Source organism: Peromyscus eremicus, chromosome 16_21, assembly GCF_949786415.1.
Source record: "Peromyscus eremicus chromosome 16_21, PerEre_H2_v1, whole genome shotgun sequence".
Lineage (NCBI taxonomy): Eukaryota > Metazoa > Chordata > Mammalia > Rodentia > Cricetidae > Peromyscus > Peromyscus eremicus.
Genome location: NC_081432.1, coordinates 63,475,600 through 63,501,503, shown reverse-complemented (window position 1 = coordinate 63,501,503; position 25,904 = coordinate 63,475,600). Strand labels below are relative to the sequence as shown.

Here is a 25,904-nt window from a genome sequence, read left to right as displayed (position 1 = left end):
CTGAGCACTGGATTTTGGTTTGTCTTGGGAGATGTTTCTCTTTCCTTAGAAGAGGCAGAGTTGGGACAAAAAAGAAAGCCCTAGTTTCTAGCGAGAGTGCATGAAAGCTGGGAGAGAGGAGCCTGGACTCCGGTTGGTGTGGAGAACAAATTAGAGACACTCCCTCGGACACTGCACATCTTCTGGTATATATGCCTTGTACTGATGTATACTATGAACTCAGGCTTACACATAATCTCGATATGTTAATTAACTTTTACGTTTATGTTTATGTGTGTGTGTGTGTGTGTGCATCTGGAGGTCAGAAGACAACTAGCAGGAGCAGATTCTCTCCTTCCACCTTCTGGGTTACAGTCTTGGCAACAAGCTCCCTTACTTACCGAGCCCACTTGCCTGCTCCTGCTCCAGCATGCCCTTTGGAGACAATTCCCTGTCATGATGTGCTTAAGTAGAAAAGCCACCCAAATACATTTGTTTATTAGTTCTAAAATTAAAAAGAGGAATTTCTCCCAATGGAGCTGGTGACATGGCTCGGGGAGTCTTCAGGGGTACCAAGTCTGTAGACTCAAACAGGAGACGGCTCCATAGCTCCTCTCAAAAGCCTCAGGGAGTGGGGCTAAAACAAACTGTTCCCTCTGAACTCTGGTTAGCCTGTGAGTTTCTAAGCAAATGAGATAAATTCGAAGATACACTCAAAGGTTAGGTTTGTAATGCATACAGAGAGTTAGCACCCCCCACCAATCAAAACCCAAGTGAACAAATAGAGTCCTTTGCCGTATCAACAACAAACCTCAACTCAATTCATCTCACCCTTTATAAGATTTCATTACGTCCCCTCACAATTTTAATATGTCTGAGTATTTTTAGTGCAGCTATTTCTCAGATATTGAAATGTGAAATTCAGAAAATGGGAAGCAGAAGGTTTTTGTCGACATGTCCAGCATTTGAAAGGAAAGAACAGAGAATTCAAAATAAAAACAACCAGGGGCAGTACCTGGAAAGTGCATTACACTGGTCAAATAAAGCATCTGTGCACAGCTCCAGGGTGCAGGGAGCTCCTGCTGGCAGGGACTCCACAGGAGGGGGTGAAGAGACACAGCGGTGCACTCCGTGTCTCGGGACTGGATGGTGCAGTTACAAGGCCCCTGCAATGTCGCCAACTTCCTTCCAGCACGGAGCATCTTCCTTTCATCCCCCTGCTTGCTTCTCACTGGCTCGCACACAGGCATGGACACATGCATGCTTTCTTATCTATTCTTAGGCTCATCACTTAGAAGACTGTACTATTTTTACAGAGGACTCGAGTTTGGTTCCTACCATCCATTTCTGGTGACTCTTAACCTGTTTGAAATTCCAGCTCTGAGAGATCTGGTGCCCTCTTCTGGCACCACAGGCAACTGCATCCACATGAACACACACACACACACACACACACACACACACACACACACACACCCCACATTAATATTTTTCAAAAATTTAAAAATCAATACACTTATCTACTTATACATACTATAGCTTATACATATGTACATACTTGCAAAGATTTAAACACATTTTCATGTCAGTTTAAATAATAATATAGAGTTTTTGCTTCTGTTGTCTTTATGATTCAGGCTACTACCCCATTTTTGATTTTCCAAGTGTATTACAGGTTTTAGGAAATTTTCTTTCTCAGGGAATATATGAACCCTGTTCTGGCTAAAGAATGAGACACAACACCAACAGTGTGAATTTGGAAGCATTTTACTGACATGCCACTCTGGCGATTTAGACATTTTGGTTTGGTTAGTCTTTCAGATAGATACGCAACGTGTGTGTTGAGTGTGTGTGTGTGTGTGTGTGTGTGTGTGTGTGTGTGTTTTATATGTGCATGTATGTACAGATGCCCACTCCCATGAGTGCATACCAAGGCCAGAGAAGATCAGATATCCTACTCTACTGTTCTTTGCCTGCTGTCTTTAAAGCAGGGTCTCTCAGTAAACCTGGAGCTAGGCTGGTGGCCAGTAAGCTGCATCAATCCCCCTGTCTCTGCCACATTTAGTGCTGGGGTTACAGGCATGCATAGCCATACGTGGCTTTTTATGTGGGTACTAGGAGTTTGCACTCAGCTCCCCATGCTTGCAGGTGCTCACACCCACTGAGCCATTCCCCTGCCCCAGACATGGTGCCTTATGCCAATTATAAATGAAAAGTGCCCGCCTGAAGTCATAGATGCACGTGGGTGACACTTGTGTAGTTTGGTCTGTTTGTGGAGCCCCCAGCAGTGCAACCAGTATCTGTCCCTGGTGCATGAAATGGCTTTTTGGAAACTGTTCTCTATGGTGGGATGCCAAGCCCAGCCTTGATGTAGCGGGGAGAAGCTTGGTCCTGCCTCAACTTGATATGCCATGCTTTGTTGATTTCCATGGGAGGCCTCACCTTTTCTGAGGAGCCAATGGGAGTGGAGTAGAAAGGAGAGGAGGGAGGAGAAACTGTGGTTGGTATGTAAAATAATTAAAAAAAAATAAAGATATCAATTACCAAAGGAAAAAAAAGAATATGTACTATTCTATCCTGCTATAAAAACACAACTATTAACTATGAGCATAATTTAATGTTGGGACTGCAGAACAAGATGCAATTTCGATCTCAGAATTAACTATGTGTGTTATGCAATACTTTTCTATACGCCAAGAAGCAACATTGGGTTTTAATTCAGCTGTGAAGGTTAGAGTACAGTTAGTGGGGGAGGGTATTAATTAAATGAAGTGATTTTACTGTGTTATTTGAAGGTGTAAAGTCAACATGCCACAGTAATTTTCCTTAAAGATAATCTTTAGTTTTCAGTAGAAACTTTAGGAAATATTGCCCAGTAAAAGAACCAGGAGAAAAATACTTATATTTTCTAATACTATTTTCTTTTTCTTAAGAAAAAATCCAGTATTTCATTTTGTGTATACACTCTTGGCCATGGTATATTCTAAAGAGAATCATGATAATATAGAGATGGAGGTGTTGGCGCAAGACAGTTCAGTAGGTAAGGGCCATTGCCACGAAGCCTGATGACCGGAGTTCAATCTCTAGGACTCAAGAGATGAAAGGAGAGAACCAACTCCTGAAAATTCTCCTCTGCCCTCAACAAGTGTGTGCACACCCTCCAAATATGTGAAAAAAAAAAAACAATAACAACGACAAAAAAAAAGAGATATGATGGTGAAGGGGTGTGTGCTAGTGCCATTTGGGAAGAGGGAACCTCAGTTAAGAAAATGCCCCCAACAGACTGGTTTGCGGTGCATTTTCTTGATTAAGGATTAATGTGGGAGGGCCCAGCTCCCTGTGGGTGATGCCACTCCTAGACTCATGGTCCTAGGCTGTACAAGAAAGAAAACAGGCTGAACAAGCCTAGAGGAGCAAGCCAGTAAGTATCATTCCTCCACGGTCTCTGCTTCAGCTCCTGCCTCCAGGTTCCTGCCTTAAGTTCCTGCCCTGACTCCCCTCAGTGATGGGCTGTGATGTAGAAATGATAAGCAAAATAAACTCTTTCCTCCTCAAGTTGCTTTTGCTCATGGTGTTCATCACAGCAAAAGAAACGTCACTGAGACAGAGTGGAAGACATGGTCTCGTCTCTTAGTTTCCTGTAGACAGGCTTGACAAAACATCTTTAAATGAAGTCCTTTCCTCAGCAAAAGTCTATCAAAGAATTGTAGGGAACTGATAATAATAGTTACCATTCATGGAATTCCCCTGGGCCAGGCACTATGATAAGTGTGTGACATGACTCATCAGGACATTTCTCCTGTCAGTACTGTGATGTGGGAACAGGGCCAGACAACGCATTCTGAGAATACATGTTGAGTCCCATTTCAGATCCTAGGGACATGGGGAGAATGACTCAGACAGTCTCTTAACTGCGGACTCATCTCATCTCTCCAGACCCTAAACTGATTTCCTTTCCAAGCAGATTTACTCGATAGAGTGAAATGCATGTCAGAGTTAGAACCAGAGAAACAATTACCTTTATATCCTTCTTCATAACTCGTGTTCATTAGGTGCATTCATTTTTGTTGGTGGATAAGTGCATAGAAATATATTCAACAGTGAAAGTATAGAATACAGTGTGAAGCACCACAGTTCTAAATGGCCTCTCACTGTAGAATCATTGAGCTGTCTTTCGGTCTGGTTAATTTTGGTGTTTGCTTCTTTATTGGCAACGTATTTTATAATAAAGTTTAAAATAGAAAAAATAAGATTTTGGACTCCACCTGCGGTCATTTACTTGGACCCAAATGGAAGATTAGACATCAATGAAGTGTGTTATTAGTACAAAGGAGTCCTTTTGAAACAACCCTCATGTGGTGTGGTGTTGCAATATACTGTGTTCTTCAGCTGGTGTTAGTCTGATTTAATATTATAAAGAGTCACTTTTAGGGGCTTGGGAGATAGATAGCTGAGCTGTAAATGCTTACCAGCTTACCTCACTGTATGAGGAACTGAGTTCAGTCACTAGGAGTCAGGTAAAAAACAAACAAAGAAAAAACAAAACAAAACAAAACAAAAAAACACAGCAAGATGTGGCAGTTGTGTTTATCATCCCAGTGGCCAGTGGTGGGGGTGAGGACAGGCTGATCCGTGGGGTTCACCAGGCAGCCTAGCCTCTCGGGTAAGCTCCAATTCTGTGAGTAACCCCATCCCAGTAAGCAAGATGGACCTGAGAGAAAGACACTCAAGGTTGATCTCTGGCTTTTTTACACATGCGCATGCATTTGCACTTCCCCAATGTACACGTGCGCGCACGCGCGCGCGCGCACACACACACACACACACACACACACACACACACATTTAAAAATACCCTACCAAGTAATAATTCCCCAGAGAGGCTGGAAGCAAACGCTGGGGATGGAAAGTGAACCCCCACCTTTGTACATGTTCGAGGCCTCGGGGTCACCCTAGAACTTCCCAGCCCCTCTCCCATCTCTTCAGGCAGGTGCGGTTCCCTCTTTGCCGTCCTCAGGTTCAGCTCTGCCCTCAGCACTGTCTTTGTCAAGCAGTGACCTCATGTCTGTCCACTGCTCCCTTCTCAGAATGTCAGGAGTGCGCGTGGAGTGGAATCAGGCGGTGTGTAGCTTGTTCTGCTGCTGTCAGTTAGCACCACGCTTTTGACATTCAGTCAAGATGTTGCCTGTTTCAGGAGCCCCTTCCATGTCAACTGATGAGTAGAATTCTGTTACGCATCTATAATACCGTCCGTTTAGCAACTCAGCAGTTGAGAGACATTTCCAGCTTGGGAAGACAGTGTCTCAAGTTGTTATTAATAAAAATACTCATACAGAGGCCTATGCTTTCTTATCTTATGCAAGACTACCTTAAAAGTGGCTATAATCAGGTCTATAGTGTTATGTTTACACATGGGGGTGAAGTGCAAGAAACTAACTTGCAGGAATCGGTTCTCTCCTTCTACCGGATGAGTCCCAGGGACTGAATTCCTGTCATGTCATCAGGCTCGGTGGTGCACGCGGTTGCCTGTGGAGCCGTCTTTCAGGCCCCGGGTTGTTTATGTTTTGAGAAAATAGCAGACTGCCTTTCCTTGGTGGGTGCAGCACACTCTACCCCTAGAGCACAAGTCACAGGCTTTCCTGTCCCTCCTCATCACCTGTTCACTCTCTGACGGAATGGCTGCTCAAGGACTGTGTCCACATGTTTATTGCTTGTTTCTTTATTATTTAGTTGTGATACTTTTCTAAGTATTTTGGAGATGAGTCCTTTATAGCAATATGTTTTGATGAGAAAACATACCATTTAAAACACTTTCTTAATGTCCTTTAAAGAACAGATGTTTTACATTTTGATGAAATCTAGTTTATTGTTTCTCTTTCCTTTCATAGTTTGTTATTTTATGTTCTAAGAACCCTTGGTCTAATGGATGGTCAAAGATTTTCTCTTATCTTTCCTTTTTAGGAGTTTTGTATTTGAAGTTGTACATTTATGCCTATGATCTAGTTCAAGGAAACACTTGCATGTAAGACATTTGCTATAAAGGACATTTTGTTTTGTGTGTGTGTGTGTGTGTACATGCCATCGGCAGTCAGAGGACAACTTGTGGGAATCATTTCTCTGCTCCTGCCTTGTGGGTCCTGGGGATTGAATTAGGTTGTCAAGCTTGTGCCTTCACTCACTGACTCGTCCGCCTGACTCAGGTTCCCCTGCAAAGCTGTTTTCAGTAATGTCAGTACTGTGTTAATGTCAGCAACCGTGTGAATTTTACAGGCCTCTCTCAGCTTTCCCACACTGAGTTCTGAGAGGGTTCAAACTACATTTCTAGGTCAACTGAGGCAGACCTGACACATAGACACGGAGCCACCCCATCTATGAAAATGGTATAGCTCCCCATCTCTTCAGTTCTTAGAAAGCGTCTCTCTATTGTTTTATAGTTTTAATAATACAGATGTTAGACATAGTTATTAAATTTGTCTTTAGAGTACTTTAAATTTTAATGTTACTGTCAAGGGTAGCTGTCTTTTCATTTCCTGTACCCTTGTGTTCTGGGACTTTGATAAACTCCATTTAGTATTTCTAGTAACTTTTTTCAGGTTATTTGATGTTTTCTACATAGAAATAATGTTATCTGTGTATAATGACAGTTTTATTACATCCTCTCCAAATATTTGTGTCCTTTATTTATTTTCCTTACCATGACATTCTGGCCACAGCTTTCAGTATGGTGTTGGATGCACGCAGTGGGAAAAGACATCTTTACTTTTACTTCTAGCTTTAAGAAAGAATGCTTATTTTTTTGTTTTGTTTTTTGTTTTTTGTTTTTCGAGACAAGGTTTCTCTGTGTAGTTTTGGTGCCTGTCCTGGATCTCACTCTGTAGACCAGGCTGGCCTCGAACTCACAGAGATCCGCCTGGCTCTGCCTCCCAAGTGCTGGGATTAAAGACGTGCGCCACCACCGCCTGGTGAAAGAATGCTTTCTTTCTCTTATTCTTGCTACAGGTAGAAATAGATGACAGACAGAGGGATGGATGACAGGCAGGCAGGTGGATGACAGCTAGCTGTATACATAAATACACGGATGGATGATAGGGGGATGGATGACAGGCAGATGATAGACATACATACATACATACATACATACGTAAGGTGAGAGACACACATACAGATGACAGAGGGATGGATGACAGGCAGGCAGGTGGATGACAGCTAGCTGTATACATACATACATGGATGGATGATAGGGGGATGGATGACAGGCAGATGATAGACATACATACATACATACATACGTAAGGTGAGAGACACACATACAGATGACAGAGGGATGGATGACAGGCAGGCAGGTGGATGGCAGCTAGCTGTATACATAAATACACGGATGGATGATAGAGGGATGGATGACAGGTAGATGATATACATACATACATACATACATACAAAGGTGAGAGACACACATACAGATGACAGAGGGATGGATGACAGGTAGATGATAAACATACATACATACAAAGGTGAGAGACACTCAGATACTAGATAATGGATAGACGACAGATACATACACGCATAGATGGTAGGTAGATAGTTTTCATAAAATTTTGGAGGCTTCCTCTTATCCCTGTTTTGCTGAGTTTTGACCATGAATAAATGAGAACTTTATCAAATTCTTTGCCTCACTCTATTGGAATGATCAAATTCTTTGTCGTAACTAGTTTCTTATTACAATAAATGACATATATGTAATTGGCATGTGCATCTATGCCACGAGGTCTACATGTTCACCTTTTAAACCACCTTGCGGGATGTGTTTTGGGTGTTGGTAGGGATTTAACTCATGGAGGAGGATGGACTGCAATTTCTTTTTCTTGTGTGTTTACTTTCAACATCAGAGCAGTGAAATGCACTGTCATGTGGGAAGCTTGGGTAAGGCTGCTCTTGCTTATTTCTGAGTATTCTAGGGACATTTTCAGGGACGCCCGTGTGCCTGGGGTTTCCTCACTGGAGAGATTTTACTATGAATTCAGCTTCTTCTACAGACACAGGGCTTCTATTTCTGTCTAGTGAACTTCAGAAATCTGTGTCTTTTATGAATTTGTCAGTTTTACCCAAGCAAATATATTATAGCAACTTGTTAACTTAGTTAAGGTGACTACTGCTGTGATGAAACACCATGACCCAAAGCAGTTCATGGAGGAAAGGGTTTATTTCACTCACAGTTCATCATCAAAAGCAGCGAGGGCAGGAACTCAGGCAGGGCAGGATCCTAGAGGCAGGAGCTGATGCAGAGACCACGGGGGGTGGGGGGGCTGCTTACTGGCTTGCTCAGCCTGCTTTCTTATAGAATCCAGGACCACCAGCCCAGGGATGGCATCACCCACAGTGGGCTGGGACCTCCCACATCAGGCACTAATTAAGAAAATGCCTTACAGCCAGACCTTACTTACGGAGGTGTTTTCTCAGCTGATGCTCCCTCTTCCCTGATGACTCTTAGCTTGTGTTGAGTTAACATAAAACAAGGCAGTAAACTTGTTGATATGCTTTCATTGTTATCTTTAAAAATGTTTATTTTTATTTTATGTTTGTTTGTGCCTGAGAGTATGTATATATATCACATGGTATAGGTAATATATGTACATATATATCTGCAGAGGCCAGAAGAAACTGGTAGATCCCCTGGAGCTTGGGTTGCCCTATGTGGGTGCTGGGAACTGAACCAGGTCCTTTGGAAGAGCAGCAAGTGCTCCTAACCACCAAGCATCTCTCAGCTGCTGTTTGAAGTGTCATCTTTTTATAGTGCTTCCTACTAATACCCTGAAACACAGGGAAAGGGAAGCTGTTTGACAGTGTTAAAAATTCGATAAATGGAGCTTCTAATTAAATCTGAAAATGTATCAGAAGAAGGAAGAGAGCTGAGTAGCCAGATACAAGGACACATTCAGCTGCCATCTCCTCCAGGGAGCGTGGGTCTGGAACGAGATCTGTGGCTCCTCACGCCTTACTTCCAAGTGAATCTGAGAATCTGTGTGCTGACCCTTAGTCCTGGCCTCAGTGGTACACTGACCTCATGCTCATCACTCTCGCAAAGTTGAACTTTCCGGTTTCAGTATCTAAGTTACAGAGCTCAGCCTGCCCCACGTGTCAACAACGTGTTGAAAGCTCATCACCTCTTGTCTTTCCCATTTTTCCACTTTGTGAGGGATGTATGTGTGTGTGAGGTGTGTGTATGTGTGGTGAGTGCATGTGTGCGTGTGTGCATGCACGTGTGTGCATGCACGTGTGTGCGTGTGCATGTGCGTGTGTGTGTGTGTGTGTGTGTGTGTGTGTGTGTGTGTGTGTATACTTTCTTTCTTGGGACAATTTCATGTAGCCAGGATTGCCTGAAATTCACCCTGTAACCAAGGATGACCTTGAACTGCTGCTCCCCACCCCCAACCCACCCCTGCCTTCTCTTTCTCAGTGCTGGGACTGCCAGAAGGCACCCCCGTGCCGGGTACCATCCCTCCCGAAATCTCCCTTGAGTTGGCACTTTCAACAGTCACTTCTACTGACTCTTCCTCCACAAGGGCTCTGGTTTGTGTCTTCTCCATCCCCTCCGCCACCACTCAAGTCTCCCCATCACTCCAAATCTCATCCCATCTGTTCAGTTTCTAATGACAGCTAAACCTGCCCTTTCCTAGACAAACCAACCATGTAAATTCTTCCAGGAACCCCACGAAAATGGCTATTCTTGTTTGTGTTTTTGCTTCCCATTTCTTTTGTTTTTTGAAGTCTCTACACATTAGGTATGTTATGTCTCTTTTCTGAGTTCATTCCCCACAACCAAGTGTCAGATAGAAAGAGGAATGGGGAAAAAAGTTATCCAGGCATGGTGTACCTGCTGATAATCTCAGGCCTTGGAATATGGAGGCGGGAGGATCAGAAGTTCAAAGCTAATCCTTGGCTGCATGATGAAGGAGAGAGAAGCAGACTGGACAAGAGCTGGGCTATTGCAGCTGAGCTATGGGACTCCTCTTATCTCCTGCACCCTGTCCCTCACCTCCATTTGGAGAGTGTGGGTGCTAGTGGAGAACTGAAGCAGATTCCCACTTCTGAGTAAACATCTAGGGGCCTGAAGGACAAAACCAGGTGGATAGTGTTAAACAGGAGGGTAAATTCTAATTCACTATGACCACACGGTGGGAAAAGACCCCACACATTGTCCATGTCCACATGGAAACTGTGATATGTGCATGCCCACCCACAATAGATACATATAAAACTATATTTTTAAAGTCTCACTGAACATTGATTCTTTCCATGATTCCCTTGTTTCCTGTTGTATACACTCATTGCTATGTCCATGTGTATGTGTGCATATGTGTATGTGTATCCATGTGTAACATTTCCCCAATAAAATATTCCCCACAATTATCCTTTGGATCTTGTACTACTAGCCCCTTGATGTACCCATTAAAATGATTAACATCTAAGATGTTCTCCATAAACTTAGGCAGAAATATTAATTGATCTGCATTTTTTTTTCTTTAGAGAAAGATGCAGACATTGGGAGGTGCCCAGCATTTTGGGCAAGCTTGACCTGGTAAGATCCAATTTGGTTTCATTCCAGGAGTAAAAAATGCTGCTCAAAATCATTTAGATTTGGGCCAGGATCTGACACTCCCAGCAGAGCCAAAGATCTTTAGCTCATTCTTCTACCAAAGATATGTGTCCAGCAGTCTGCCATGTACAAATCTTCACCCAAGGAGCTCTGTCTAAACACTGATGTGGCTATACAGTCTTTGGCCAGCTGTCTCTTTTCAAATTAGCAAGGACCGGAAAAAAAAAAAAAGACATAAACTAAAAATATCACAATAACTGGAGGCTGATGTTTGAACCCCTCTTCAGTTAAAGCATCCAAGTCAATTCAACAAATATTTACATTAACCAAGGAATTGTTGGGCAATGGTTCAAAAAACGTTCTGGGACTGGATGTGAACAGAGCACCCTACATGCCCACTGATGCTACAGAGAGAACCAGATCTGCAATCTGTCTGCGAATCCCTGAGGAAGGCCATGCCAGTCGCCATGTGACTGAGGACCTCAAGGACAGAGAAGCAGGCTGGTCAAGAGCTAGGCTATTCCAGCTGAGCTACGGGGCTTGTCTTATCTCCTGTACCACGACACCCACCACCATTTGGAGAGTGTGGGTGCTAGTGGAGAATGAAGGGGATTCCTACTTCAGAGTAAATATCCAAGGGCCTGAAAGACAAAAAGCAGCCTGAGGGGGCCAAACACCGGGGCTGCACTGCGGGGAAATTCTAATTCATCTACCTCCCTTTAAGGCGAGGAAGGATTCCTAATTTGTTAAAATTTAAGCTGTGTGATATCCACTCTAGCTGATTGTGACAACCACAATGCCCCAAACCAGGAAGACCAGAGCACCCATGGGTGCCATTCTGGACAAGTACCGATACACTGGCGCTTCTGAAGCTCTTTGCTTCGTCAGGTAGACAGGGATTGCAGCCCTTGTTGTCCATAGGCACTGGTCAGAGATCACCAAGGAGACACTGCCTGGTGGCCCAGCAGCCATTCCTCTGGGAACTGCCAGGTTTGCAGTCAGTAGCACTTGACCCAGTTCCGTGAGGCCCTGAGCTCGGGAGCAACTGTTGCTATTGCCACATTCTCACCCTGTCCCATTTATACTTTCTCATGGTGCTTAATCACTACGTCATCCTTTCTGCTCATGTCTGTCACCGCCCCTGAGCTGCGGGCCCCAGGAGAACAAGCTCAAGGCTTTGTCTGTCTCTGCGTTCCTTTCGGAGCCCATGGCGGGGCTTTTGTGATCACAAGATAAATAACAAATGTTAGATGAATGAAAATACTAATTATACACCAAAAAGGATGCCAGCCCTGCAGACCCTCTGTGCTGGATCTGTCTAGATTGATTTGCATATCTGTATTGATGGTTTTACAGAAACCAACGCAAGACCTAAGGTCCTTTGGTATTTTAATTTGTTGTCACAATTTCATTTCCCTTCACTCTCCCCACACCCCATTCCTGGCAATGGACATTAGGTTGTAATTTCCAGGACTTAAAAAAAATGTGTGTGTGTGTGTGTGTGTGTGTGTGTATGTGTGTGTGTGTGTGTGTGTATGTGCATGTATCTGCAGATACCCATGAGGGCCAGCAGGGGGCATCAGATACCTTGTAACTGAAGCCACAGCCAAGTGTGAGCTGCCTGGTGTGGGTGCTGATCTGAACTGGGGTCTTCTAATTGAGCATAGTAACTCTCAATCCCTGTGCCATCTCTCCAGCCCTTTGGTGGGTTTTAAACCGGCAGATTCATATATGGGAGAACAGGAGAGCTAATAAATGGCATGATGTAGATATTATACAACACCAAGTGCCACAGAGATGCTGTAAACACATTTGCTCATCCTTATTGCTTCCTATCCTGTATTGCAAGCTTCTTTTTGCTAGTATACAGACCATGGTAGTTCCAGGAGGAAGGGTCTAGGTTCTGTCTGAAAGTTTGCCTGCCTATCTGCAAAATGCCTTCATTTCATCTTTACTTTTAGTATTAATTTTTCTAGAAAATACATTTGAAGTGCTTTTTATTTTTTATTTTTTTAAAAATCACTACTAGTCCTTATTTCCAAAGTTGCTGATGAAAAATCTGTTATAAATTAGATTCTTGACTTTCATTTCCTCTGGTAACTTCTGGATCCTTTCTATATTTTTAAGGCTTTCTGAATGTTTTCTACACCATGACTGTGTGCAGAACCTGTCCTTTTAAAATGCCTATTTTAATTCATTACTGCTACTATTCTTATTATTATTATCAGTGGTGTGGTATGTGTGTATGCATGTGTGTGTGTGTGTGTGTGTGTGTGAGAGAGAGAGAGAGAGAGAGAGAGAGAGAGAGAGAGAGAGAGAGAGAGAGAGAGAGAGAACAAACATAAAGAAATAAGAGGGACAGAGAGAGAGAGAGGACAATGGTTGGCATGTGGAGGTCCGATGACAATTCTGTGACGATTCTGTGGAATTGGTTCCCTCCTCCTGCCTTTACAGCAGCTCCAGGGGTTAGGTCAGGTCATCAGGCTTTGAGGCAAGCACCTTTACAACTGACCATCTCGTAATCCCAAATGCTGCTGGCTGCTCCAAGCTCCCTCCTCCATCAGCACCCCTGCACCCCTGCACCTGTAGCCCTCACCACGCTGGCCTGTGTTTTGCCAATCCCTTTTGTTTGCCTATCCAAGCCCTAACTTTGCACCATCTCAGGGATTCTTCAAGCCTCTAGCCCCCTAGTAACTCCACTTCTCCGTTTTAAGTGTGGCTAGAGATTTCTGTGCTTCTTTACAATGGTTCTGTAAGTCTCCAAATTTGGAACAGCATAGGCATACCGAGTCCGACATATCGAAAGCATCACATGGAAAAGCTTACCCTTCAGCTGAGCCTCCTAAGCAACACCAGGGCACAGGAAATGAAGAGGGCACTAGCATTATTTCATATGTTGCCTTAAGAGCCAATTTCTACTCTTCCCCTACCTGACTCAGGATCAGAGGCAACCAGACTCCATGACTTGCTTAACAACTGGCTTCTGGATAAGTTCAGCCAATTTGAATGCCGATGGGAGACGGGAACTGGGATGAGCGGAAGGCCAGGGCTGTCTTCTGGGCGGTGTCCCTAACAGCAGCTGTGGTTCTTCGCACAGGGCACCCTGCTCTAGCACCTGCAGGGCAGTGCTAGCTCTTGGTTCTTAGTGATACCACTGCTGTGTTTGAATAGCATCCCCTGCCGGCTCCTTTGTCCAAAGCTTGGTCTCTAGCTTACAGTGCTATCTCAGGAAATGCTGGGGACTTTACCTTGCCCTGGCCTGTGCCTCCCTCTCTGTCTGCTTGCTGGGCACATCATGAGTTAAGTAGCTATGCTCTCTTGTGTCCATGCACCATGACGATCTGCCACACGCCAGGCACAGAAAGAAACACAAACCTTTTGAAGCCATGAGCTAAATAAAAATAAAACTTTCCTCCCCAAAGTTGACTTCTAGGCACCACTACAGTAAAGGAGATTCCACTATGTCACGCTGTCACACTGTCCCCTGGCCCCTACTGTCACCGATCCCCAGGATGACTTACTGATGGCTGAGCATCTCAACTATACCATCCTTTGTATACTCATTTCCCTGTGTCAGATTCCTTCTGCTGCATGGCCTACGAGGTTTTGTTTACTTGGCTGGACCAGATGTGGTGATACTTGGCAAGATAACACTATCCTTTCTTTGAGGAGAGGGAGCACCACGATGGCCTGACTCTCAGCTGAGTCTCCTCGGGATCAAGGACATCTCGAGTCACTTTAAGGAGTAACGTTATTTTTATTTGTTTGTTTTTGCTTTATGTGTGTGTTTGTCTCTGTGCGTATATGTGCACCACATGTATGTAGTGCTCCTGGAGGCCAGGAGAGGGTACCAGATCCCCTGAGCTGGAGTCACAGTAGTGAGCTGACATGTGGTTGCTGGGAACTGAACTAGGACCCTTTTAACTGCTGGTCCAGCTCTCCAGTCCTGACATGAAATTCTTAGTAACTAAATTGGGAGAGCGTATTTAACTTTCATTTCACTCACGGCATGCCAGTGCTGTCAGGGAAGCTCTCTTGTCATTAAACTCCAGACTTAGGAAGCATGGTCCCAGAGGAAGGAGCTTTGTTACAGCAGAAAGTCATCGAAGACTTTCCATGCTTTAGTCGGACCTCACAGGCAGGTAGCCAATAGTTTATTTTTTAAAACACATTGTGTGTGCATGTGTGTGTGTGTGTGTGTGTTGTATATGTGGTGATATGTAGGTGTGTGCTGTGTGTGTAGTATGGTATGTGTGTGATATATGTATGTGTATGTTGTGTGTGTGGGTTGTGTTGTATGTGTATGTGTGTAGTTTATGGGGTGTGGGTATGATATGTATATATGGTGTGTGTGGGGTGTGTGTGTGTGGTGTGTGTCTATATATATGCATATATATGTATGGTGTGTGTGGGGTGTGGGGTTGTGTGGTGTGTATATATGGAATGTTTGTGGGGGTTGTTGTGTGTATGTGTGTAGTGATGGGGAGTGTGTGTATGGTGTGTGTATATGGTGTGTGTGGGGGGTTGTTGTGTGTATGTGTGTAGTGATGGGGTGTGTGTGTATGGTGTGTGTATATGGTGTGTGTGGGGTGTGGTGTGTGTATGTGTGTAGTGATGAGGTGTGTGTGTATGGTGTGCGTGTATGGTGTGTGTATGTGGGGGGTGCGTGTATGTCACAACGAGAAGATGGCCATCAAAGAAGAACACGCAAGCATCACTCTCCCCTTCCACCCCGAGTCCAGGATTAAACTCAGACATTAGACATGGCAGCAAGCATCGTTATCTGCCGCACCATGATGCCAGCCTCAATACACAGCAGTTCAAAGAGATCTGTTTCCTTTTTTCTTCACCAATTCCCTTTTGAGAGAGAGTTGGTGATGTGGCATTGTGTCTTTAGAAAGATCTTACAGAACGTCGTCTTCTCTTTAAGACATGGTCTCTAAAAGGTAGAAATAAAATGCAAGCAAACAAATCAGAACATGAGCCTGCTTGTCTTCCAAGAGGGAAAGAAAGGTGTGGAGGTCAGGAGCCTTGGAAGAGTGCAGGGGAGGGGAAATTGTAATCAGAATATATCATATGACAAAATCAATTTTCAACAAAAATAAGATAATAAAGACATGGCCTCATGCATCTCCAGACTGGCTTTGTATCCACCACGTAGCCAAGGATGGTCTTGCACTTATGATCCTCCTGCCTCTACCTCCCAGTGTGGATATTACAGGTGTGCAACTCAATGCTCAGTCTGTGCAGTGCCAGGGGACAGAAGCCAGGCAGTCACGTATGCTGGACAAGCTCTCTAGGACTGAGCCGCATCCCCAGCCCAGCTCTACTTCTCATTTAAAAATGGAGCCCACTAGTGCCTCCTCAGCCTGGTCTACTGTCTGCATCACAGAAACCTTAATGAACCACCCAGAACAGAGCCCAGCTCCACAGCTCACAGTCACAGAGAAACAGAGCCCAGCTCCACAGCTCACAGTCACAGAGAAACAGAGCCCGGCTCCACAGCTCCCAGTCACACAGAAACAGAGCCCGGCTCCACAGCTCACAGTCATAACGAAGGACAACGTACCAAATCTCACTGGTGTGACAACACAAGCTTCTACAAAGTCCTGAGTCTGGGCTTTTGTGACAAACACGAGTTTTGAACTGTAATACATGGGCCATGTACTTACAAAGGAAGAGACGTCATGCTGGCATGACAGACACTGGTGCCTGAAACAACATGAGTATAATACAAATCCCTTTCAGATCTGAGACCCACGGCTCAGAGCATCGGTGTAGGTAATGTGAAACGGCACACTCAGTCTGCAGCCCCTTCTCAGCAGCTGGCCTGGGACAGGCATTCCCATCGTGGGGTTCTGGCCCTTCCTCAAAGCGCAGGCACCAGAGATGCTGCCAGCCTGGACCCACTTCCCATGGAGAACCTCCTCTCTTCACCGGTACCTCGGTGTGGTTTCCGACCTTCCCAGCAGACCAAAGCAGGCTCTGAGCTTGACAGAGAACTCAATGGTTTCTCTGTTGAAAAGAGAAGCAGGTCTGTGCTTACTGATGGAGCTCTGCTTCGGTGAGCGCCTCTGTCCTCAGCTCCCCGGTGGCCACGGCCAGCTCCGCCTTCAGATCTGCAATCTCCTTCTGCAAGCGGACAATCATCTGTGCAGGGAAAAGCCAGAGAGCACACGTCCAGTTCTGGTGCAACTTCAATGGCAGCAAACATGCGGCTTTCAAAGTTATGAGGCATTGATGTGCAAGGTGGCTCAATGGTTAGGGGACAGGCCTGACTCACACGTTCAACCCCTGGGACCCAGACACACACGGTGGAAGAAGAGAACTGACTCGCACATACTGTCCTCTGAACTCTACATGTGTATTAAGTGTGCAGACACGGTGATTAATTAATTGAAATTATTAACTGTTCTAGAATACAAAACTGGATAGAGAACAATCTAGAAGGCATTAGTGCCGCTAACATTAACGTTTGGTCTAAATAAGTCGATAACTATTTTTTTAAACGAATAAAACATTACAGATACAACTTGAGACATCTCTCTGTGTTCCCCTTCTGTCCTTCCTGGGGTGTGCTATAATGAAGTTAGGAGTTATCCAGACACCTCCCTCCACTGTCATACTCATACTCCATATGCATGCTCCTTAAGTAATTACACCATCATTTACATGCCTTAAACTGTGTGCATATTCCATTACCGCATGTAACTGCACCTTGTTCTCTTTTTCTTTGTCGTGATTTCAGCTCATTTATCTTAGTTTATGCAGCTCTTCATCACGAATTTTCAAGGGCATATAATATTCTAATAAAATACACCCAATTTTATTGGAGTTAAGGAGATGGCTCAGTCTGTAAGCTGTCTGCCTTGCACAAAGGCGTGAGTGACCCCAGAACCCGGGAGGAAAAGGCAGATGCGGTGGTGCAGTGTGGGACCTCGTGCTGCGGAGGCGGATCCCCGCAGTTGGGTCGATGAGCTTCAGGCCAGTGAGAGACTGTGTGTGTGCACGCGAGTGAGTGTGTGTGCACGTGCATGTGTGAGTGTGCATGTGTCTGTGCGCCTGTGCAGGTGAGGGTGCGTAGAGCACAGACCTGAGGACCTGAGCACCAATCTCGTCACCCACTTAGAGCTCAGGCCCCGGACAGGGACGCCTGCCACACCAGAACTGAGTGGAGGGGTAGTTACGGGGCTGAGAGGCCACCAGTCCTTATCAGGGCAGGGGAACCCTCCCTCAAGGGCATACAGCAGACAGTGATAGAACAGCACAACCAATGTCCTTGTCTGGTGTCTGTGAACACATGCACACACACACACACACACACACACACACACACACACACACACGACAAATCTCATTCTAAAACTAGTTCTTGATACTATCAAGAATTCATTGACACATTGTAAAGACTCAGTCAAGCTGAAGGTAGACAAACATCTTTAAGTTGGAGAGTGTCAATGAAAAAGTTACAGTAAACCTTTATTTTAGCAATGAGTGGCAGAAAGAATAAGTCAAGGATGTCTTTAAAATTCTACTGAAATTCTTGGCTAGGCCGATGAGACAATGAAAGGAAGAAAACCATCTGCCCACACTTGCAGATCTTGTTGTTGTCTATACAGAACACCCAATAGTATTTCAGGATAAATGGAACCAAAATTTAATAAGAAATTTATTTGGTCCATAATCCATTCATAAGTTTCCTTCCAATATACCAGAAACCAACAATTATAAAATGTAATTTTCCTTCCTTCTATACTTAGAGTATCCATGAATCCTTTGCCCTCCTGCTATGTGATCTAAAAACACACTTGTCCTAGTTAGAATTAGTATTGCTGTGATAAAACACCATGACCAAAACCAAATTTTAAAAAAGGGTTTATTTTGGGCTGGAGAGATGGCTTAGAGGTTAAGAGCATGGGCTGCTCTTCCAGAGGCCCTGAGTTCAATTCCCAGCAACCACATGGTGGCTCACAACCATCTATGATGAGATCTGGTGCCCTCTTATAGCATGTAGGCATACATGCAGGCAGAACACTGCATACAAAATAAATGAACCTTAAAAAGTAATGAATAAATAAATAAATAAATAAATAAATAAATAAATAAATAAATAAATAAATAAAAGGGTTTGTTTCACTCACAGTTCCACATAACAGTTCATCATCAAAAGCCCCGAGGGCAGGAACTCAGGTAGGGTAGGATCCTGGAGGCAGGAGCTGATGTAGAGGCCATGGAGGGGAGCTGCTTACTGGCTTACTGTTCCTCATGACTTTATCAGCCTGCTTTCTTATAGAACCCAGGACCACCAGCCCAGGGATGGCACCACCCACAGTGGGCTGCACCTCTCCCCCCACCGTTAATCAGTAATTAAGAAACTACCCTACAGGCTTGCCTACAGCCCAATCTTAAGATTTTCTTAATTGAGGCAGTTTTTTAATTGAGGCTCCCTTCTCTCAAAGGACTTTAGCTTGTGTCCAGTTGACATAAAACTACCCAGCATTAGTGAAAAGGTGGACATCTGTTTGGACCTATCCTTGAGAAATCCTTGAGTCCCCAAACGAGCTAGGTTAACATCAGCACTCCTCCCTCTGTCCCTTTCCAGTAAGTTTGTTTATTCTCTCCTTTTCTCGGGGATTGCTGCTCAGGAGGCAGAGGCAGGTAGAGCTCTGTGAGTTCAAGGCCAGTCTAATCTACACAGAGTTCCAGGCCAGCTAGGACACAGAGTGAGCCCTTATATCAAGTAAAACAAAACCACAAACACACAAGCAAACAACTTTAGATCAAGGGGCTGTGTGCATGTGAAATTCAAACCTATACGAAGGAGGGGTAAGGCTTTCAAATTCTCAAGAAAACACTGCTGTGGGGCTGGAGAGCTGGTTCAGTGGTGAGCCCTGCTCTTTCAGAGGACCTGAGTTCAGTTCCCAGCAACCAGGATAGATGGCTCACAACTGCCTATAATTCCAGTTCTAGGGGATCTGATGCCTTCTTCTGGCCTCCACAGGCACCTGTACCCACTTGCACATACCCATCTACTTGTGCACACACACACACACACACACACACACACACAAAATAAAAAAAAATATTTTGAAAGTATCATCTGTTCTACTGAAGTCCAGGATATGAAAGATGGCCTCCATGGTGTCTCCGTATCAGGGGAATAGATTCATTTTTTGGCTCCCTCTTCACTGGTTTTATGTTAGTGAGGGAAGCAGACATCTCAGGTTCAATGCCCACACTCCAAAGGTCCAGGACTGTGACTCCATCCCAGGGTTAACTCTGTCCACACTTGAGGACAGCAGCCTCGGGCCCCCCCCCTCATGTAACTCATTCTAAAGATGCTTACACAACTCTATAGGGGTGAGTTTCAGGCTCCCTTGAGCACATCAAACAGACCAACAATCCCTCCAAATCACAAGAGCATTTCAGACACAGGCTCCAGGGACTTTGTTAAAATGCACAGGGCTTCATGCTTTACTTGTCGGCCTCCTTTGAAAACAGCCGGAAACTTTGCAGCCACCCAGAGTAGAACTCTTCGACAAGAACTCAGTCATTCACTTTACCACCTCTCCTAAACTGAGACTGCTGTGCTGTGGGATGTTCTGTATGGAAAATGTGTTGCTGATTAGTCAATAAATAAATCACTGATTGGCTAGGCAGGAAGTATAGGCGGGACAAGGAGGAGAATAAAGCTGGGAAGTGGAAGGCTCAGTCAGAAAGAGACACTGCCAGCCGCCACCATGACAAGCAGCATGTGAAGATGCTGGTAAGCCATGAGCCATGTGGCAAGGTATAGATTTATAGAAATGGATTAATTTAAGCTGTAAGAACAGTTAGCAAGAAGCCTGCCATGGCCATACAGTTTGTAAGCAATATAAGTCTCTGTGTTTACTTGGTTGGGTCTGAGCGGCTGTGGGACTGGCAGGTGAGAGAGATTTGTCCTGACTGTGGGCCAGGCAGGAAAACTCTAGCTACACTGCTGCTATAGTTTTCATTGTGCCTGTGGATGTATATGGGGTGCACATGGCCGAGGAACCATCTTATCTCTGCCTCCCCAGCACTGGGATGACAAGTGTATGCCTCCCACCAGCTTTCTTAGGTGGGTTCTAGGGTCAAACCAGGACCTCATGCTTGCACAATGAGCACTCTACCAACTGAGCCATCTCCTGGCTCTATATTGTCTAAAGACTGATAAGCCCAAACTACTATTACCATGGCCAAGCCTCCTACAGATTTCCTGTGGACTCAGAGGCATCTGGAGAGATCCTGGCCCATGTCCAGTCATCTCAGACTCTGCCCAGCTCATGTCCCTTCCATCACCACATTGCTCTGAAGTATTAGTGTTTGGTGATTCTGCATTAAAATCCAAGAGTAAGACAAGGAAATCCCAGCAAATTATAACTTGGGTGGCTTTTTTTAAAATACTTCTTTACAACAGATTATTTTATTATTTTAGAAATTATGCCTGTGTGCGGATGTGTGCACATGAGTGCAGGTACCCGAGGATGCCCAGGGTATCATTTTCTGGAGCTGCAGTTCCAGGCAGTGGAACTTGTGAGTCACCTGACATGGGAACTGAACTTGGGTCTTTTGCAACACCAGTGCATTTTCTTAACTGCTGAGCCAGCCCTCCTGCCTCCTAGGATGAATTTCTCATTGTCACTTGTATTTCAGACAGGTTTCACACTTCAAAATAATAAGCACCAGTGTATGCTTTAGATGCCATTATTAGGGAGACTAGCAAGCCGCACTTGGCAGTTATCATGTCAGTCAGCACTAGGAAGAACCAAGGCAATTGCTTCAATTATCAGTTATTAGCTTTTTGCTCCCAATCTCTCTTTGCTTTAAATCTGTCACAGACCTACATCAAACACATGCTGATATCCTCTGCCTTCAGATCCTTCAAAGAAAAGTCTCCCTGACAAAATTTAAAGAAAATAAAGAAATGCTTCCAATATCTTATATGTTTGTTTTCCATAAATTGTGAACTAATTTCTGTCATCCAGATAATAGGACCTTTCTCATTCTGCACAACAATGCTCTTGGGATGGAGGAGGGGCAGGGACAGCTACATTGATGCTCTTGGGATGCAGGAGGGGCAGGGACAGTCACAGTGATGCTCTTGGGATGCAGAAGGGACAAGGACATTGCAGGAGGGGCAGGGACGGCCACAGTGATGCTCTTGGGATGCAGGAGGAACAGGGACAACCAACTACATTCCTAGGGGTGAAGTTCCTCTTGACTCTGCTTTTGCATTCTGCTCCCTTTCCTGGGACTCTGTGTGATGCTGCGGTCTGACCAGGGTGGGTGCAAGGAAGCTCCTGTTCACCCGCTGATCTCCCTGAGGCTGGCAGAGCAAGACAGATAGTCCATTATTCCTTCCCTTCCTCCCCCTCTGCCCGTCAGTGGAATGATGGCAGGTGGGGGAGGTGGGTGACAGAGTAGGAATTCAGATCACAACGGTGATCAGTGATCATATTTTGGTGAGATTTCACATTTCTAAACTCTGCATATTGCAAGGCTCACATCAGCTTATTTCTGAGAGAAATGAGAAAAGCTAAGTGATTCAAAAATATACAACCTTAATCATGGAATTTGACAAGACTGGGAGATTTAGTCAGAGTTTTTGATGATGGCCTGAGTTGATCCATTTTTCCTTTGCAGAGAACTTACAAAACACAAAGGAAAAAATATATTCAAAGTGAGTGAATCATGTATCTGGGATTTCTTTGCATAAATAGTTGCTTTGATAAAGCAGGAGTTACTTTTATGAAACAAAGAAAACTGTTAATTTTTCCATGAATCAAACTATAGCTAACCTTTAGGAAACTCTAGAATATGTAACAAGATGCTTGTATAAAATATTTCTACTTAATAACTCTCTCTCTTTATGAGATGTGTGAAAAATGACTTGATATTCCATCTGAAAAAGGAAAGTGGTGCTTTGTGAAAGGCTAAGATCTGAATATATAAATATAATTGTATTTTTCTCATTGTAGTTCTGAGGATTGAACCCAGGGCTGGGTGAGTACTGTCCCACTGAGCCACTGCATGTCAACCTGTTGGGTGTGCCCACAGGATGGGCCATGCTGGGTCATGAAGCAGATCTCTTGAGCCTGACTATTGGGCTCTGCTACCCACTCTCACTAAGACTATGAGTAAGTTATTTCACACCCTTATGCCTCAATTTCACTATCCATGGAGACAGCCGGAATAGCTCATTGTAAGGTTGTTGCAAATTACATCAGTGAATGCATACAGGTACTTAGGACACTGCTTAGTACAGAGCCACGGCCCCACAACCAGTTTCAGCTAGTCATATATATATATATATATATACACACACACACACACACACACACACACACACACACACACACACATATATATAGTTCTTTGAGCCTAACTAAAATTGTAAGTTTCTTCTGGGGCTGGGGATGCAGCTCAGAGCATACAGCACTTGCTCAGCATGCACAAGACTCTGATTCTGTCTCAGCACCAGGAAAACCAGGAGCGGTGGCGCATGCCTGTCATGCCAGTACTCAGATGGCAGGAGGGCCATAAGTTCAAGGTTATCTTCACCTGGAAAGGAAACTAAGGCCAGCCTAAGTGACAGAAGTCCCTGTCTCAGAAATCAAGTATTTGCTTACCAGTCTGGGGTCAATTTCTTCATTGAGGATGGCTTCGTTTTTGATGAGGGCCACTCGCTGAGCGAATCTGCAGGTAGAGATGGACTCCTAAGGAAAACCACAAAATAGCTTCTTAAAATATGATGGCATGGCATTTCTCTCCAGATAAAACTCAATTTTCATTAATACAAAAAGATACCTAAAGGGTAAGATGTCTGTAAAAACACACAATAAATAAATATGCTTCAAAATGAGGGAGTTTGGCCCTAAGATACTATTTTCTTTCTTTTTCTTAATGGGTTTGGCTTGGTAAAATGCCAAATGCCAAAAATATAGGCAATCCTGGGGTCCCAAGAGGCAGTTGTTATGTATTTGACTCTGTTAAACCAGAATGTCACATGCAAATCATAACCATAGCAGGTACTATGACCCACAGGCATACAAGACCACAAAGTAAATGTTTGTAATAAACCAAAGGAGAAGTTTTCACAGCATTGAGTGACTTGGTGCTTCTTGAGACGCACCATGAATGACTTGTTTTCCTCTTTGGGGGAGTGTCTACATCCAAAATGTTAATCTGACTCTTACAAGACCCCAGCTGGCTCTGTAGCCATCCTGGGAAGCCCTTCAGCAGCGTCCATCCCCTGGGAAGGCACCCAGGTGCCACCATTTGAGAGAGTCCAGGACCAGATCTCAGGATGGCTCCAAGATAACCAGATCTCACCAGTCAGAGGAACCGAGCAAGAGCAGGTGAAGATTCCCTTCTCTCTTTCTGTCATCAGGCCTTCGGAGGTGGGCAAACATGGCCTCTTCAAGCCATTCATCTGAGACGGGATCCCACATGGGTTGATTATGACACTGGCAAGGAAGGCAAAGCCACGGGCCCTGTGGTGTATTTACCTCTGAGGGTTACGTGAGCACCGCACAAGAGGTCAGACCCACCCGGGCCCCTCAACTCCACCTCGCCACCCAGTGACAGGGAGAAGTACCGCGTACATCAATGTTCCTCTTCTCTAGCGAGAGAGTGGCGATCATAGTGGTCATGCAGTTCCCCCCCAGACTGTCTCTGAGCACGCTGGTCATCATGGAGTTCCTGTAAGGGATGTGTGTGCGGTGTTTTTCCGAAAGGGCAATGATGACCTGCGGGAAGGTGGGCAGATGATGGTGTTAGCCAGGCAGGAAAGGCTCACCGACAACGGACTTTTCAATAATGTGAATACAAAGGAGACAATAACTGAACACAGGAGACACCAAGACTTAGACACGGAACAGTCATTCTAACAAGAGCTTTCAATGTACAAATGACAGAAACGGGGCTGGAGAAGTGGTTCAGTGGTTAGAGCACTTGCTGCTCCTCCAGAGGACCGAGTTGGATTCCTCGCACCCACACGGAGTGGCTCACAACCGCCTGTGACTCTGTTCCAGGGATTCTAAAAGCCTCTCCTGGCCTCCCGGCACCTGCAGGAAGAGTGAGCATCATGGCGGCTGCTGAATCATCAATTAAGCATCTCACTGTCCTCCCAACTTTGAACCTCTTTCATTCATTACTGTTCTAGGGAACATTGATGTGAGTAACATAAAGAATATGCTTATAAAGCTTCCTGGTGGTATTAGTGAACTCACTTTTGGTTGCAGGTTACAGAAAATGTAAGTCACACTGGTCTCAGTCAGGAGGAATGGAAATAGGAAAGCTCTTTGCTACATAAAGGTTAGTGGGTTCATGTTCCCATCTCTACGGTAGCCTCTTCATAGCCACAGGTGGCTGCCAAACACCCTGATGCTGTATACTTCTTTATTCATAAGTTACATGAGAACAGACTTCTTTTCTCTCATCCTGAGCTTCCCTAGGGAGCATCTTGGTCCCCATTAGACCTGTGGGTTGATGGCTGCAGCCAGAGGCAGGCTCCAGTTTGCTTTGCAATAAGGATCTAATCCTTAGAGCTGGAAGGGCTTCATGTGCTGCCCACCAGAAGGGACGTCCCAACATCCTCTCCATGAAAGGATCTAAAATTGCTAGAGAAAGTAATTCAACATCAAAGTGGGACTATGGTCTTAAAAATGTTCCTGTCACCCCAACACCAGTGGACATAGAGACAGGTGGGTCCCAGGAGCTCATCTGCCAGCCAGCCAGCCTAGCCAAGTGGTGAGCTTCTGTTTCAGTGAGACACCCTGTTTCAGGGCAGCGGTGAGATACCCCATTTCAAGGCAGCAAGATGGAGAAGATAGAAGACATCCAGTATCTTCTTCTGCTCCACATGTGCACAAATCACATGCATGTATCACACAGGCACATACACAAAGATCATCACACACACACACACACGCACGCACATACACACACACACATACACAAAGATCACACACATGCACATACACACACACACACACGCACATATACAAAGTTCATCACACATGCACATACACAAAGATCATCACACACACACACGCACATACACAAAGATCATCACACACACACGCACATACACAAAGATCATCTCACACACACACACAAACACACACACACACGCACATACACAAAGATCATCTCACACACACACACAAAGATCATCATACACACACACACACACACACACACGCACATACACAAAGATCATCACACATACACAAAGATCATCACACACACACATACACAAAGATCATCACACATACACAAAGATCATCACACATACACAAAGATCATC

General features: G+C 44.7%; 1 protein-coding gene across 3 annotated transcripts in view; it reads right to left on the bottom strand.

Moving 5' to 3' along the window:
* The window catches only part of Kif6 (kinesin family member 6), a 323,846-nt gene that overhangs the window by 180,348 nt on the left and 117,594 nt on the right, over nucleotides 1–25,904 (bottom strand). For all 3 annotated transcript variants that reach the window (XM_059281632.1, XM_059281633.1, XM_059281634.1), the window contains 3 exons: nucleotides 24,199–24,342; nucleotides 23,224–23,310; nucleotides 16,620–16,723 (listed from right to left, as the gene is read on the bottom strand). In XM_059281632.1, coding sequence (XP_059137615.1) covers nucleotides 16,620–16,723; nucleotides 23,224–23,310; nucleotides 24,199–24,342 — 335 coding nt within the window. The remainder of the gene's footprint in view (nucleotides 1–16,619; nucleotides 16,724–23,223; nucleotides 23,311–24,198; nucleotides 24,343–25,904) is intronic.